The sequence below is a fragment of the Scyliorhinus torazame genome, chromosome 19 (genome assembly GCF_047496885.1).
Source record: "Scyliorhinus torazame isolate Kashiwa2021f chromosome 19, sScyTor2.1, whole genome shotgun sequence".
NCBI classification, from domain to species: Eukaryota; Metazoa; Chordata; class Chondrichthyes; order Carcharhiniformes; family Scyliorhinidae; genus Scyliorhinus; species Scyliorhinus torazame.
In genome coordinates, this window is record NC_092725.1 from 95,538,727 (window position 1) to 95,554,792 (window position 16,066).

A 16,066-nucleotide genomic window follows, 5' to 3' on the forward strand; every position below is an offset into this window, starting at 1 on the left:
CACTCAGGACACGCCCCTTTATTGGCTAAAATCGAAGGCAGTAATCGAAGCCTGCCAAATTATTGGGTCCAAAGCTAAGGACCGCCCAAAAGGGCACGAAATCCCTGAAGGATAAAAAGAGACACTGCCATGTGTTCAGTCTCTTTTGGCCCCGGCGCACCCTTGGCCCGGCCTACGCCTGATACCAATTGCAGCACCACGACCAGAAGCAAGTTCAAGACCAACGATCACTACCAGACGGATGAGCCCAGCAGAAACGAAGTCACTTCTCCAGACCCAGCCGCGCAAGATCCGGACAAAGGCTTTGTTCCTCTGTATAAAGCCGGGTGCCTGAAGTTAAGTACAGGTTGTTGTTGTGTTAGGTGTAATTTAGCTTGTAGTGTTTTATGTTGCATGTCGAAGTCATTCACGTGTGTAAATAAACTATCATTGAACTTGAACTAACTAACTGGTTGTTGGGTCTTTGATCGATATCGGGTTAAACCTTGTGGTGGTACCATCTGATACATGGCGACTCTGAAAGCAATATCCTCATTAATAACTGTCATATCAGTATCCAGTTAAAAAGAGCAACATTATTGGCGTCTCCGATGCGAATTGGCAACACCTTTAACCATTTTTGGGATTCCCTTAACCTTGTGCCCTATCATTTCTAATTTCACCAACTCAATTATCTTAACTTACCAAGGTACAGTAGAAAGTGCAGACTATTCCAGTTGAGATAATAGAGCCCCAGAGATTGAAATTTGTTACTAAAAGCAGAAAATAAGATATGTGTGAATCGTCAGGAGAGAACGTCACTGGTGCTATTGCTGAATTGACAAATGATGGGGCAGAAAAGTAATACAAACCTTGATTCAATGCCAATGCTGGAGCATAAATAACAATTCCTGTGTATAAAATCTGAAATAAATCAGACATAATTCATATAACAATGGTCTAATTGAAGATCAGTTTCAAAAGCCATTGAAATTAAAGAAAGGAAAAAATATACAAGGGTGGAGAGAGAGACAAAAAGAGACTGAGAGAACAAGAGAAACAGTGGGCAGGATTAAATACTTGGTAGACAATGGGTGGGATTCTCCGTTGTCCGTCACCGATATCGTAATCGGCGATTGGGCGAAGAATTCCTTTTTACGACCCAATCGGGGTCGGCGCCTGTTTTCAGATGCTCCGCCCCCTCCAACACGCGTCATCGGAGAGTACGCCGCACGCCATTGGGATGCCCTCAGGACGTTACCTGAAGGCCCTCCCCGATGCTCCACCCCAATGGGCTGAGTTCACGACGGGCGGATCACTTGGGCCCTCAGTTTCCGTCAACCACGCATGACAGCTGCGGACTGCGTCCAGCGCCACCACACTCGGGGGGGGAAGCCATGCTGCTGGCTGGCAGGGCTTCGGCAAGGGCTGGGGGACAGGTGGGGGGGTGGTCCGGAGGTGACAAGGGGTGTCCAGGGGGGCACGATCTGCAGGTCGGGTCCGCGCCTGGCCAGCGCCATGTTGTATGGAGAATACAGACCTATATTCTCCTACTGAAGCTAAATTGCACGATTCCCAGAGGACTGGAAAACCATGAGAGTCCGTGAAGAATGGTGCCCGGCCCATTAATAGGATGCAAATGGGTCTTAATGACCCATTAGTATCATTCCGCTGGCGCAGGGCCCAGACCTCAATCCCGCCGCCAGCGGGGGGCCGGAGCATCGCCGCCAATCCCATTTTTTGCCTGATGCTGGATTCTTCGCCGTCCACTGCTGGCAGTAAAGTTTCCGATACGCTGGAGAACCCAGCCCAGAGATAGAACAAGAAATGGAAAGAGGAGAGAGAGAGAAAGAGAGGACAGAAAAAGGGAGAGAAAAAGGGTGAGAGAAAGGGGGAGACTTTTTGAGATCAGTTATGAGTCACATTTTGCAATTGTGACCAGTTAATCTTGGGAAAGGTTTGGGAGATGATTTGCTATGTACGATGCAAACATTTTTAAAAATAAATTTAGAGTACCCAATTATTTTTTTTCCCAATTAAGGGGCAATTTAGCGTGGCCAATCCACCTAACCTGCACATTTTTGGGTTGTGGGATTGAAACCCACGCAGACATGGGGAGAAATGAAATGAAAATTGCTTATTGTCACAAGTAGGCTTCAAATGAAGTTACTGTGAAAAGCCCCTAGTCGCCACATTCCAGCACCTGTTCGGAGAGGCTGGTACAGGAATTGAACCGTCCTGCTGGCCTGCCTTGGTCTGCTTTCAAAGCCAGCGATTTAGCCCAGTGTGCTAAATGTGCAAACTCCACACGGAAAGTGATCGACGGCCGGAATTTGAACCCGGGTCCTCAGCGCCACTGTGCCACCGTGCCTCCTTGTACGATGCAAACTTAATTGATATGTTTACTGATACAGATCTGGTTTAAATGTTACAATGCAAATTTCAACATGCAAGATAGAATGCATTGAGGAAACTCAAATAAAGGAAACTGCTTCAAAATATGCTGAAAGTGATTCAATGACATCACTGTGGTTTTATGCATTGCTGCGGCAGTGTGCAGTGTCAAAGGCTAGTATAATGTGATAGGGTCAGCAGGTGCCACATGAGGAGTTCTGAGCCATCACTGAGAAGCAAAGAGCTCCAGAAAGGGAACTTGATATAAACCTGAAATGCAAAGTTGTGCAATCATAGAATGGTTGCAGCACAGAAAGGGGCAGCACAATGGCACAGTGGTCAACATTGCTGTCTCACAGCACTAGAGACCTGGATTCAATTCCGACCTCGGGTGACAGTCTGTGTGGAGTTTGTACTTTCTCCCCATGTCTGCGTGGGCTTCCTCCGCGGAGGTGCTCCAGTTTCCTCCCACAGTTCAAAGATGTGGTCATGCTAAATTGCCCCTTTGTTTCCAAAGATGCGCATGTTAGGTGGGGTTATTAGGTTTTGGGCATAGGTCAGGGGAGTTGGCCTAAGTAGGATGCTCTCTCAGAGGGTAATTGCAGACTTGATGGGCTGAATGGCCTCCTTCTGCAGTGTAGGTTTCTATGAATGAGACATTTGGCATGTCGAGTTAGTGCTAAAAACAAAAAGCAGAGTGGGGCTAATTGGATAGTTCTTTCAAAGAGCTGGCATATGATGGATGGGCCAAATGGCCTCCTTCTGTGTTGAAACCTTTGAATTTTCTAAGAAGGGAGTGAGAATTAGTGAGGAGAGTGAACACAACATCGAATTATGGGCTGGATTCTCCATCGGCAGGATACTCCGCTTCGCCGGCAGCGCACTCAGCAGCGCACTCATGCCAGTGGATTCCCCAATATCGGAAACCTGATAGGCTGGCTGGACGGAGGATCTCGTTACTGGCAGGGGGAGAGAGGGGCGAGGGGGCACACCTGAAACTGGAGAATCCCGCCCATACAGGATGCCACTGGATAAGCCAGTGCAGAAAACATTGATTTAACAATGTAATTGAAGAGCCGTGTAAGACCGAGGCCAGAAAGAAACACTTATGTCGAAGAATAATTCATGGCCCAATAATTAATACAAGCTTTTATATCAAAGCTGTAAAGTCAGCTCGATATTACGAGTGGCCCACTGCCAGCGATAGTTATTTGATTCAATTTTAATGTTTCAGGTTGTTTCCCGTAGAAACTGTCAATCAGAACAAATGCCCTTTTGATTATTTTTATTGCAACAATAAATTGGATAGTAGGAGTTATATGCTTATTTTAATTGAGTACTTACTGTTTGAATCATAAACAATATTGTTCCACATAAACGGACCCATCTATTAAACCGCAACTCCAGGTACTGGAAATCAAAGAGCCACAAGTTTTGGTGTAAATATAATTTCTAAAGCTAGTTTGTCTTAAGAAGACATTTTCATTCTCCTCTGTACTGTTCCCCTCACAGAATACTACAGTGCAGGAGAGGCCCTTCGGCCTATCAAGTCTGCACCGACACATGAACGGCCCTGACATGAAAGGCCTCCTCAATGATGCAGAATTACCAGGGCCGATTTCAAAAACCATTCATTGCTGAACTGGCTGAGTGCAACTTCAAAAAAAACCAAGAGGTTTGACACCATCCAGGACAAAGCAGGCTGCTTACTTGGCACCCTATTCACCACCTTAAACATGCACTCCCTAAACCCCCGACCTCTACCACCTAGGAACACAGAGGCAGCAGTCTCATTGGAACACCATCACCTGCAAATTCCCCTTTAAGTCACACACCATCCTGACTTGGAAATATATCGCTGTTCCTTCACTGTCACTGGGTCAAAACCCTGGGACTCCCTTCCTAACAGGCACATGGACTGCAAAGGTTCAAGATGGTGGCTTATCACCATCTTCTCAAAAGGAATTAGGAATGGGAAACAAACATTGTCATTGTCAGTGGTGCCCACATCCCAGGTAGCACAGTGCTTAGCACTGTTGCTTCACGGCGCCAGGGTCCCAGATTTGATTCCCAGCTTGGGTCACTGTCGGTGCAGAGTCTCCCCGTGTCTGCGTGGGTTTCCTCCGGGTGCTCTAGTTTCCTCCCACATGTCCTGAAAGATGTGCTTGTTAGGTAATTTGGACATTCTGAATTCTCTCTCTGTGCATCCGAACAGGCGCCGGAATGTGGCGACTAGGGGCTTTTCACAGAAACTTCATTGCAGTGTTAATGTAAGTTTACTTGTGACAATAACGGTTATTATTATTATCTTGAGGAGGATTAAGACCTCACCCTGTATAGTTTCCATAAAATAAAAATACATTGGGGTGGCATGTGGCACAGTGGTTAGCACTGTTACCTCACAGTGCCAGGGATCCGGATTTGATTCTGGCCTTGGGTGACTGTACGTGCGGAGTTTGCACATTCTCCCTGTGCCTGAGTAGATTTCCTCGAGTGCTCCGGTTTCCTCCCACAGTCCAATGATGTGCAGGTTAGGTGGATTGGCCATGCTAAATTTCCCCTTAGTATCCAAAGATATGCAGGTTAGGTGGGGTTACAGGGATAGGCTGGGTGCATGGGCCTAGAAAAAGTGCTCTTTCGGAAGGTCGGTGCAGATAGGCCGAATGGCCTCCTTCTGCACAGTAGGGCTTCTCTCGATTCTATGACTATTTCTAAAATTTTAAAAACCTTTTAAAATGGTTGAAGCTCTGTCTGTCTGTGACCCTAAAACAAAAGGAACTTTCTGGCCGCATCAGGGAAACCCATACCATGTTCTCACTGAATAATCACTCTCCACACCCCTGTGGGCTGTTCACATCAAATTCAAAGATGATTTGCATTTCCTACACAGTTTGACCGGCTGGAGTCTATTCATCTGCTAGGACAAAGGACCCGACACCTTCTGAATGGTTAGAACATTTAATCAGCTCAGGAATCCAGACAAGGGATGTACATCCCTTGTCAAAGACAATGTGAAGACATGGCAGTCATGTGACATGAACCTCTTGCCATCTACAAACAACCTCACAGAAAAGGGTTTCAACCCAGATTGAGTACCTGACCCTATCAAAGCTGTTTCCATACCATTGCCATCAAGGCTCATTCATCTCTACATGCCAATCTCATCATGTGAAGCCAAGTCCACTTGGAGGGTGCATTATACAGCATCGGTTTTCAACCTGTCAATCTCTGTGATGGAATACCTCATTGGACTTCGATTTTGGACTCTGGGTGCCGGTGAAACAATAATTATTTTCTCTGTGTTCTTTGCCTTGCAAATCTTTCTTTTTGTTGTCCCTATTTTATTGTATGAGTGTACAGAGGGCCCTCCTGCATTTTGAATGTATGCAAATAAATTAACTCTCTGGGAAAAAGGGCATTAACAAAAGGGAACAAAGTCCCCGAGCGGGCGCATTTAGCCGTGTGATTCCCAGCACTAGCAGTGAATAAGGGGGCCTAAATGGGGAATGCACGGCTGAGGCCGCACATAGTCCATTTTTTAAAAACGTGGAGCTCTGCTCACCGGAACTCCCCGTTGTAGTGAGAGATTTCCGAGACTCACAAAAAAAATCCCCGACCTCCCACCAACCTGAATGGGAGGGACCCCCAGATCGCCCCCTTCCCGCTTGTAGGCAAACCCGGCCCAATCACACACACACAAAAATTGGCAGCTTGGCACTTTGGCAGTGTCGGGCTGACACCCAGATGCCTCTGCCAAGATGCCAGGCTGGCACTGCCAGGGTGGCCAGGTGGCACCAGCAGTGCCAGGGCACCACCCTGCCCAAAACGGCATGCAGCGGGGTGCCTCCCGTCCTCTTGGAGACTCTCATGAGTGCCATTCCATTTGGTCCCCATTTGTATCCCAAAGCCTCAGAATCTGCACATTCGAGTGAGGTTTACAGCCTCGCTCTAATGTGCAGATCTGCCAAAAACAGATCCCGCCCAATGTGGCCGGGTTTCCCCTTGCAACGTCTTGTGAGATTGCGTTGACTCTCGCGAGGCATTGCTAGCCGGGTGGATCCCGGAAGCGGGGCCTCCCAGCTTTCACCAGCCATGCTGCGCCGCCACGGGAAGCTGTGTTTCTGGCGCCGTGTGGCCGGTTGTTCGCGCCCTCTGAGTTTATTCCATCTAGAGTTTTCTGTGGGGCTATTAACAGAAAATTAGATCACACCAAAACTGAGGAGTTGGGAAATATGCTTCCACTTATAAAGGGGGCACTTAAAATCAAAACATCTTTCCGTTTACAGACAGATGCTGTTTAAATTAAGCCCCCCTCCTGTCTGCAACACCATGAACAAATAAAAGAAAACAATTTCTCTGTGGAAGCAGTACAGGAGGGGATGGTAATCCCCAGACCTTTGCCCAAATCCCAGGACTTTTCCCTCCAACTCGCAGATTTTACCATGAACCGCCAGACCTTTATCCCAAACCCAAGACTTCTACCCCACAACCCCAAGAATTATAGCCAGAACAGTCAGACTTGCATCCCAATCCCCAGATTTTAACCCCTAATCCCCAGACTTTTACCCCAGACCTTTACCCCAGTCCCCAGACCTTTACCCTTATCCCCATACCATTACACCAGCCCCATTCCCAGACTAATACCCCAATCCCTGAATTGAATCCACCCCCAAAATTTTATCCCTTTCCTGTACCCCAGATGTTTACCCCAATCCTCAGCCCTGGACTTTTAACCCACCCCAGCCCCAGTGTTACTAACTAATAGGTGCTTGTGATCTCAAGTCTGTAGAGAACAGGCAGGAAGATCTCAGAGGTGTGGACAACGCCGAAGAGATAAGAAAGAGCAACCAGGCAGAAGGCTTCCCCAAAGCGATAGTGCTCAGCCGGGGTACCGAGTGTAGCCACCTAAAATGGCTGATTCCCGATTAGAATGGTCAAAACCACGATGGCGAACAAAAGAGGCTGATGGGAAAATCAGCCAACAGGACTCAAACGGACAGCTGCAGGTAAAACAGTTTATTCGGCTCTGGGGAAGTCAGTCCAGACCGATACCTGCAGCCATCAACATCACAACAACCCAGCCATCTGCATATTAAGCAGCCATCCCCGGGAACAATTGCTACACATTAGCAACATAAAGCCGATCCAGACCTTTCGGCGCCAGCAGTGGCTGTGACAAAGGAAAATAGACGACCACCCCCCGATCAAGGAATCGCCCCATTATTGGAGCATATCGAACCAAGTGATTGGGACCAAGTCCAATCACTTGGAACCAGGTACGAGGTCCGCCCCGAGAGGCGGGAAGCCCCTGGGAACTATAAGAATAGGGGCCAAGTTCAGATTGACCCTTCTCTTCCTGCTCGCAACCTTCGACAAAGAAAACAGTAAGTCTTACTCCAGCGATCCCTACCAGATAGACGCTCCTGGCTATCGACTTGTACCAGCTTTGAATCCTGCAGGCTCAGACCCAATTCAATAGACCATTCGTTTCCCTGACCTGGTGGGCCATTTCCAAAGTTAAGTATTGGCCTTTAGTGGTAGGTAGTAGTCTAGAAGTAGGATTATTGTATAAGTATTAATTGCTGTATATAATAAATGATTGTTGATTTAACTTTTACTAAGCAGTGTGCTGCATTATTAATCATTACTTGAGCTTGAACCACGTGGCGGTATCAGAAAGATACCTGGCGACTCGTGAGCAAAGATGACAGAATTAGAGCTAATAAAACTAAGGCTAATAAGAGAAACACGAGCATGGTCACTGCCGACATGAAGCTGGCATTGAGGCTGCGAGCCATAGGCAGGGCAACCAGCTGGCGAGCAGCCGTCAGGTAATGGCTGGAACTGGGCTCCCGTCCCCCCTAACACCGCAGAACAAACCCTGCCCATCGCCGAGAGCAGCAGAGTCCCAGCAAAGAGCAGGTAATCCCAGGCAGTGAAGGAGGTCAGAGGCTCAGTGCTGGACATCTTTCAGGAGTTGCAGTTCCCTGCTCAGCACCTGCCTTGAGGGAGTGCCAACCTGCCCAACCTTTGTACAGGTGATGCCAGCTCCCATTGCTGCACTTTCACAATCTCCTGGTTGGAAAGCGCTGAAGGGCAGCTGTGAAACACCTCGAGCCCCATAGGCAGACACAAAAGAAGCTGGACTTTGAAGAGAACCTTTGCAAATGTAAAATAAACAATAACATTGGTAGAATTGTTAGCCTCAGAGAAGCAGTTTGTTCTCCTTAGAGCAGAGGAGGTTGAGGGGAAATTTAACAAAGCTGTTCAAAATGACAAAGGGTATTGACAGAATAAGGAAGGTGCCTACACAGTCCCCAGAGGCAGAAGGGTCAGTAACCAGAAGACATGGAATTAGACAAGGAGTCAATGGGTGTAGTGGCATTGTCACTAAACTAGTAACCCACCACAGCAGATGGTGAAATTTGAATTGAATAAAAATTTGGAATTAAAAGTCTAATGAACTCCATGAAACCATTGTTGATTGTCATAATAACACACCTGGTTCACTAATGCTCTTTAGGGAAGGAAATCTGCCATCCTTACCTGGTCTGGCTTACATGTGACTCCAGACCCACAGCAAAGTGGTTGACTTTTAAAAATGCCCTCTGAAATAGCCTAACCAGCCAGTCAGTTCAGGGGCACTTAGGGATGGGAAATAAATGCTGATGAGCTTTTGTGTATTTTCTGTGATTTTACTTTATTTTGTTGAAGAAAGGCTTTCCATGGATTAATTTTGACATTAAAAATTAAACCACTGATTTTTTTCTTTTTACTTGGTACAGCCAAAACATTTAATTTCATTGGCTTCCTGAGATTGTGAAAAGCACTAAAAAAATGCATGTCCACCTTTTCTTTTAAACCTTTCTTCCCTCCCTCCTTCCAGAATAAGTAGGTTTGTACGGAATAACGAGCAGAGCTCTGCTCTGATCAATCTTTTGATGCCCTATCTCTCCGAGCCAAACACATCACAGGCAAAGGACTCTTTGCAATGCATTTCCTACCAGGTTGTGAGTGTGGCATGTTGTAACAGTAATATGCAGGATCAGTGAGGAATAGGGACACAGCATTCATGCTGTCAAAACCTAGTCAGCTGCCTTCTCCGAGGATGGTGGGGTGTAAAGACAGACAGACTGTGAGAGAGAGAAAATCGCTTTTCTGTTCTGGAATTTTAATGACTGTGTAAAAGCAACATTAAGGGTTAGAAGCAGCCTGTGAGGGTCAGTCATTCATCCTTTACCTTTTGCTGTGTCTTGGTAACCGGGGTCACAGCTTTAAGATAATTGGCAAATGAGACAGATGGGAGATAATATTTGAAAACAAAATTATGCAGCGATTGTTATGATCAGGAATATGCTGCCTGAAGAGATGGTGGAAGTAGATTCAGCAATAACGTTCAAAAAGGTATTGGATCACAAAGCTATAAACCGGCACTCGTATTATATAGGGAGCCTCAGTGGGGAATGCGTGGCCAAGGTTGCACATAGCCCTGTTTTGTGCAATGAGGAGCTGCACTCGCAGGAACACCTCAGTGTAGCAAGAGATCGGGACGCCATTTAAAAATGGCGTCCCAATCTCTGGAGCCCCCGAAGAGACCCCTGACCCCCCAATCTCCAATGCACTATGGAAGGGTCCTCCAGCCCCAACCCCCCAACACCCATGCAGGACACCCCCGTTCGGATTACCACCACACACAAAACTCCAGCTTGGCACCTTGGCAGTGCGAACCTGGCACCCTGGCAGTGCCCCTGCAAGCTGGCAGTGTCACTTGGGCACCTTGGCAGTGCTAGGCTAGCACCGAGGTGGCACTGCCATGATGCCAGGCTGGCAGTTCCAGTGCCCAGGTAGCACCAGCAATGCCAGGGTACCACCCTCCCAAAGGGCATGAACTGGGGGTCTATGATCCCCTGGGAGACCCTCCCGAGTACCGTTCCATCTGGTCACTGTTTGTGGAGACCAATACTGAACTGCGCTCACCCGAGGTCTCTGAGACAAAAGAGATAGATCCCACACCTCGGGTACCTTGAGAATCTGCACATTAAGTCTTGCTTGAATATGCAGATTTGTGATCCCGCTCATAATGGGCAGGATTTACATCACAATGTCTCGCAAGATCGCATTAGATCTCATGAGGCATTGTGAGACAGATAGATCCCGGGAGCGGGGCCTCTTGGCTTCTATCAGCAACGCTGCACCACGGCGATCTGCTTTTTAGGCGCTGCATGGCCATAAATCCACGCCCTAAGAGTCTAAATGAGAGAGTGTTATCCCCACTGAAGTTTAACAAGAACCTACAAGACAAACTCTGCTCACCTTTGACGCTCTCTGTACCCACCATGTCCCTCAACATTCCAGATTTGACTGATAATGAGGAGTACCGATGTATGTATGTGTTGGGGAAGTAGGTATTTCTGAAAAGAGGAAACCAGCAGGTATCTGGAGAAGTGAGTTTGAGATGAAAGATAGATTACAGCGAGTGCTTGTTTGAACAAGCATCGAGGTTGTCAGTCTGCTAATAATCCCTGGTCTTTGGATTCCTGCCATTGGAAAGTATTGAATCAAAGTGCGGAAGGCAGGTGGAGTGTACAAAGCTTTTGTTTGTGGGAACTGACCTCTGTTGGGAACCTTGTATAACGTACAGGGCAGAGTCCAGAAAGGATGCTAGATGGACTTCCTTGATGCCTAGCTACAGCTTGGAGAGGTCAGTGGGACAGCTGTAATTTCCTTTTAAACCACCAATTGCGTCTTTTCCCTTAAGTGAGAAACAGAACTCAGTGCCTGTGTCAGTTTTTATAGAGATGCTGAGTAGGAAAGATGGCTAACATTGCGCCGTGAGGCATGATGGTAAAAGAGGAAAATGGCTAACATTGTGTCCTGAGGCATGATGGTAAAAGAGGCCAGCAGATTTGTGTGTGATAAACTGCAGAAAGAATTTTGTGGGAAGAGACAGAATGACAGCTTACAACTGGACATTTTGCTGATAACACTTTGTTTTGGAACAGCGAGAGCAAGGCTCTCTTCAAGGACAAATGAGGCCTGTGGGCCACAGGATTGTTTATATGAATGAATTATAAACCAAGAACTAAAACCTTCGAAAATAGCAGGGACTTCTGAGATTCAGCAGCAATAATCCTGGACTGGACCCTGAGTTTAGAAACTCTCACTACACCCTCCAGAGCGAGCCTGGTCACGTTTGACCAGGTCTGGTAGTATTTTAGTTCAGGTTGTGAGTCTTGAAACTTATGTAATTGTTTAAATAAGGTGTCTTAGGGAGTTAAATAAAAGCTCTGATACAATCAAGCTGTTATGAGGACTGATTTGTCTGTTTCGTCAGTTGCCGCCAGCAGAGGGCAGCAACAGAGAATTCTATCAGGTTTTATCATTGGAATCACATGCATTCAAAATGAGTTTTAATAATATTAAACAGCAGCCGATATTGAAAGTGCAGACAGACTTGACCCTAAGGGTGGGTATAAAATAGTCAACATTCTAAATGGATACTTTTGTTCATTGGAATCTAAGCAATATGACTCTGCCAAGCAAAGATATCCCACATTAGAGCATTGAAGGTAGATCCTGATTGTGTGTGAGTGGGGGGGGGGGGGGGGGCACGGTGGCACAGTGGATAGCACTGCTGCCTCACAGTGCTGAGGAGCCAGGTTCAATCCCGGCCCAGGTCACTGTCTGTGTGAAGTTTTCACATTTTTCCCGTGTCTGTATGGGTCTCACCCCCACAACCCAAAGATGTGCCGAGTAGATGGATTGGCCATGATAAATTGACTCTTCACTGGGAAAAAAGAATTGGGCACTTTAAAAAATTAATCAATTAATTAAAAAGTGTGTGACAGGTAAAGGAGTGGCTCAGCAGCTATTTTATATCTCTGCCTATTTTTAATTCCATTGAAGTCAATACATGGACGGCCTCATAGAAGCTCATGCGGCACTACTCAAAGAAGGAAAGGGGTGTTTCCCCCATGCTCTGAACACTATGGGCTGAATTCACCGCCGTCGGGAATCTCCATGTTGCCGGCATCCCGGGAGTTTCCCGGTGATGTGGGGCTGCCCACAGTGGGAAACCCCATGGACTGGCTGGCGAAATGGAGAATCCCGCCGGCGGGCCGCAGCAGAAATCTGGTGTGGCAGGGCAGATAATCCCTCCCTCTGTATCTTTCAACCAACAGTGCAAACACAAATTACCTGCTCATTATCAGATTAATGTTTGTGGGCTCTTCCTGTGCTCAAATTGGCTGCCACGGCAGTGAATGTGCTTCAGAAAGTTCTGCATTGACTGTGAAGTGTTTCCTGACATCCTGCGAAAGGGACTGTGGAAATGCAATTTTTTTCTTTCGACTGAAGCTAAAATTCTCTCCAGTTTATCTCTGCAAATCTTTCTTAAAACCCGCCTCGCAAACTATCTTTTTCCCTTTCCTAATACTCTCTTTTTAGCCCAACCTCCATTTTTCTTCAGGCTTTTCTAAAGCTCCTTGGGATTTGTTTTCTAGATGAATGGCACTCGGTAAATTTCAATTGGTCTTCAATTTTCTTCAAACACAGAACTTTGCCCGGTGGATCTATCCAGAACTATCAGTAGCATTTTGTGCCCCTTTTTCAAAACCTCAAGGGCAGCACGGTAGCCTTGTGGATAGCACAATTGCTTCACAGCTCCAGGGTCCCAGGTTCGATTCCAGCTTGGGTCACTGTCTGTGCGGAGTCTGCACATCCTCCCCGTGTGTGCGTGGGTTTCCTCCGGGTGCTCCGGTTTCCTCCCACAGTCCAAAGATGTGCTGGTTAGGTGGATTGGCCATGATAAATTGCCCTTAGTGTCCAAAATTGCCCTTAGTGTTGGGTGGGGTTACTGGATTATGGGGATAGGGTGGAGGTGATGACCTTGGGTAGGGTGCTCGTTCCAAGAGCCGGTGCAGACTCGATGGGCCGAATGGCCTCCTTCTGCACTGTAAATTCTATGATAATCTATGAAGACAATTTGTTGACAAAAAGACCTTAATTGATGTCGAAATCTAACATGTTTTAGCACAGATCAATCACAATAATGTAAGAGGATTAAATAACGGTGGCTAGCATTGCTGCCTCACGGTGCAGAGGACCCTGGTTCGATCCCAGCCCCAAGTTACTGTCCATGTGGAGTTTGCATATTCTCCCTGTGTTTGTGTGGGTCTCACCCCCACAAGCCAAAGATGTGCAGGCTAGGTGGATTGGCCACGCTAAATTGCCCCTTAAAAAAAACCTGGACTTGTAGCAGAAAGCAAAATCAAAATCCTAAGAGTAATCAAGTGGGAAGACAGGTAGGATGTTTCACCTTAGAGACAGAAGGGGGAAGGAACCTTGATTGCCATATTCCTCAGTACAGTACCTGCTGAGACTGCTTATATAATCTATACTGTTTGGCCTTCCATTTTTCTTAATAAAGATCACATTGGTTGAGGCACTAGTTTAGAAAGATTGGACAACCTACAGCAGGCCTCTCAAAGCCCTGGAGAAAAAGGAACAGTTAGATCCTCAAATATAGTGACAAGGCAGTCCTCTCCCAGATATCCCACATTAGAGCATTGAAGGTAGATCCAGTCCACTTGCCCAGCATTGGTGCACAAAGCCCGCTCCGCTGCATATGTCGTTCATATGCCTGACACCACACCCCCGAAGCAACTGCCCTACTCAGAACTCAGTCACAGCAAGGGGCTCGCGGGTGAACAGCGGAAACACTTTAGGAATCCTGAAGAGATCAAACATCCCCACCCACTCATGGGAGACCCTGGCTTGTAACTGAGCAAAATGGAGAAGGCTCATTCGGGAAGGCATCGGACGCACTGAGCCACTTATCGCAATGAGAAACTTCCCTGGGAACGCACAGAGGTGGAGCCAAGGCGTCAGAGGGAGCACACAAACCCATCCATCGAACCTTTCAAACATGAGCTGCCTCACAGAGTCCGCAGATCACACATTGGATCTTTGAGCCATTCACGCCCATCAATCTGGAGTGGATGCAAGTCATCCCTGATCCCGAGGGACTGCCTAAGAAGATGCTTGCTAACGGTCACAAGTAAAGGGAAGTATCTCGCGTCATTTACCAGAACTAATCAGCTATCACACATCAAATGGAATCCTTCTGATTTGAGAGTTTCCTAACTGTGACAGTTTTAATTACTCAGAGATGATTAGCAATCTCATGGGACACTTCCCCTCACGTGGGGTCTTACCTGATAGCTGCTGGTGACACCAAGCCTGTAGAAGACTGGCAGGAAGACCTCGGCACTGAAAATCACCACTAACATATAAGGAATGGCAAAATAGGCATTGACAGCCCCAAAGTGATATGTATCATAAGGGGCCCCCAGCATTGTCACGGCAGACATGAAGCTGGCGGTGAGGCTGAGAGCCACTGGCACGGAGCCCATTTGCCGGCTTCCCAGAAGAAAATCTTCCGACGTCGTATGTCCTCTTCCCACCACCGCATGGTAGATTCCCACCAGGGCCGAAATCAGCAGGATGGCAACAAAGACCACATAATCCCAGGTACTGAAACTGCTCGAGGATACAGGCATTCTTCAGATCACCCTTCCCTCAACTCCGAGCTTGCCCACAGATCTGTACAATGTTCCCATGCAACAGTAAGCAGAAACATTGAAGGGTGTCAACCTCCCAACCTGTTACTAAGTTAATGTCAAACCAGTCTTATATGCTTCCCATTTATTCATCTCTCGGTTTGAGTTTATAAGAAATGTCCTACATGTTACCCACTAAAGATCATGGTCAACCAAGAAACTTTTAAATCTGCACATAGGAACTCATTAACCAACATACAAGATTTGGCAACAGGGCAAAATATAGAGGGAGGGAGGAAATGATCAATGGGCTCTGAATACCCTCTTGAATCTAAATCAAGTGTTCAGTATTCCTGTGTGAGTATGTTGGAAGGGTTATTCAGTCATAGAGTGATGTTGAATGTTTGCCATATCCACCAGCCACCATCAGTAAGGAGGAACAGCAACCAAATATCTCCTCCCTCATCCAGTGACCCAGCGACTAAATTCAGCAAGCTCAAGACAGGCTCCGTTTTAGAATCTGGGACTACCCCAGTCTGTGATTCACTGAACAAGCTCACTGAGCCACACAGTGGCTTCTCCAGTTAACTTTAGCAGAAGGACCCGTTGTAATGTTTTGCTTGGAATATCGTTGTCTCAAAACTGATCTCCCTCAGCTAAAGCTACTTTCCATTCTAACATTACCACGCTCCCCCTTGGCCCTGATCTTCAGTCATGCACTTGAATTGTTAAAAGATTGACTCAGTAACAGCATCCACAGAGAGGTATTCATTCTAACCTGGTTGACAGAAATATGTGCTTTGTTATTCCTGTTACCTAACTGATGTTGAACCATTAAAAACTGCAGAATGATCCCTATTGGCTCCTTTTGGGTTCCAGTATATGTGTGGTAAAATAAAAAGGTTAGTGGCAATTAATCCTTAGTAACTCAGAGAAAGCTGGTGGCAAATGAACATAGTTTTATTTAATTATTTACAGAGTTCTGCTCAAAGCAGCATATCAATTGCAGTACAGCCCTTGCTGGGAGAACTAACCACATCAAACCCTGCTTTGGGCTGACTTTTATCTTAGTTCCAAATGAGCCCCAGGTGGGTGGCCTCCGCCCGCTATCTTGGAAGCTCATACTCCTGTTG

At 46.8% G+C, this 16,066-nt stretch overlaps 1 protein-coding gene across 4 annotated transcripts in view; it reads right to left on the bottom strand.

Annotated features, from left to right (window-relative positions):
- LOC140396331 (sodium-coupled monocarboxylate transporter 1-like) overlaps positions 1 to 15,051 on the bottom strand; it is a 43,975-nt gene extending 28,924 nt beyond the window's left edge. The window contains exons 1-4 of one of the 4 annotated variants that reach the window (XM_072484849.1): positions 14,589 to 15,051; positions 3,718 to 3,783; positions 852 to 903; positions 685 to 752 (exon numbers count right to left, since the gene is read on the bottom strand). In XM_072484849.1, the coding sequence (XP_072340950.1) occupies positions 685 to 752; positions 852 to 903; positions 3,718 to 3,783; positions 14,589 to 14,933 (531 nt within the window). In that variant the 5' untranslated portion in view covers positions 14,934 to 15,051. The remainder of the gene's footprint in view (positions 1 to 684; positions 753 to 851; positions 904 to 3,717; positions 3,784 to 14,588) is intronic. The other 3 variants (XM_072484846.1, XM_072484847.1, XM_072484848.1) reach the window with 3 other exon arrangements.
- Between the last annotated feature and the right edge of the window lie 1,015 nt (positions 15,052 to 16,066).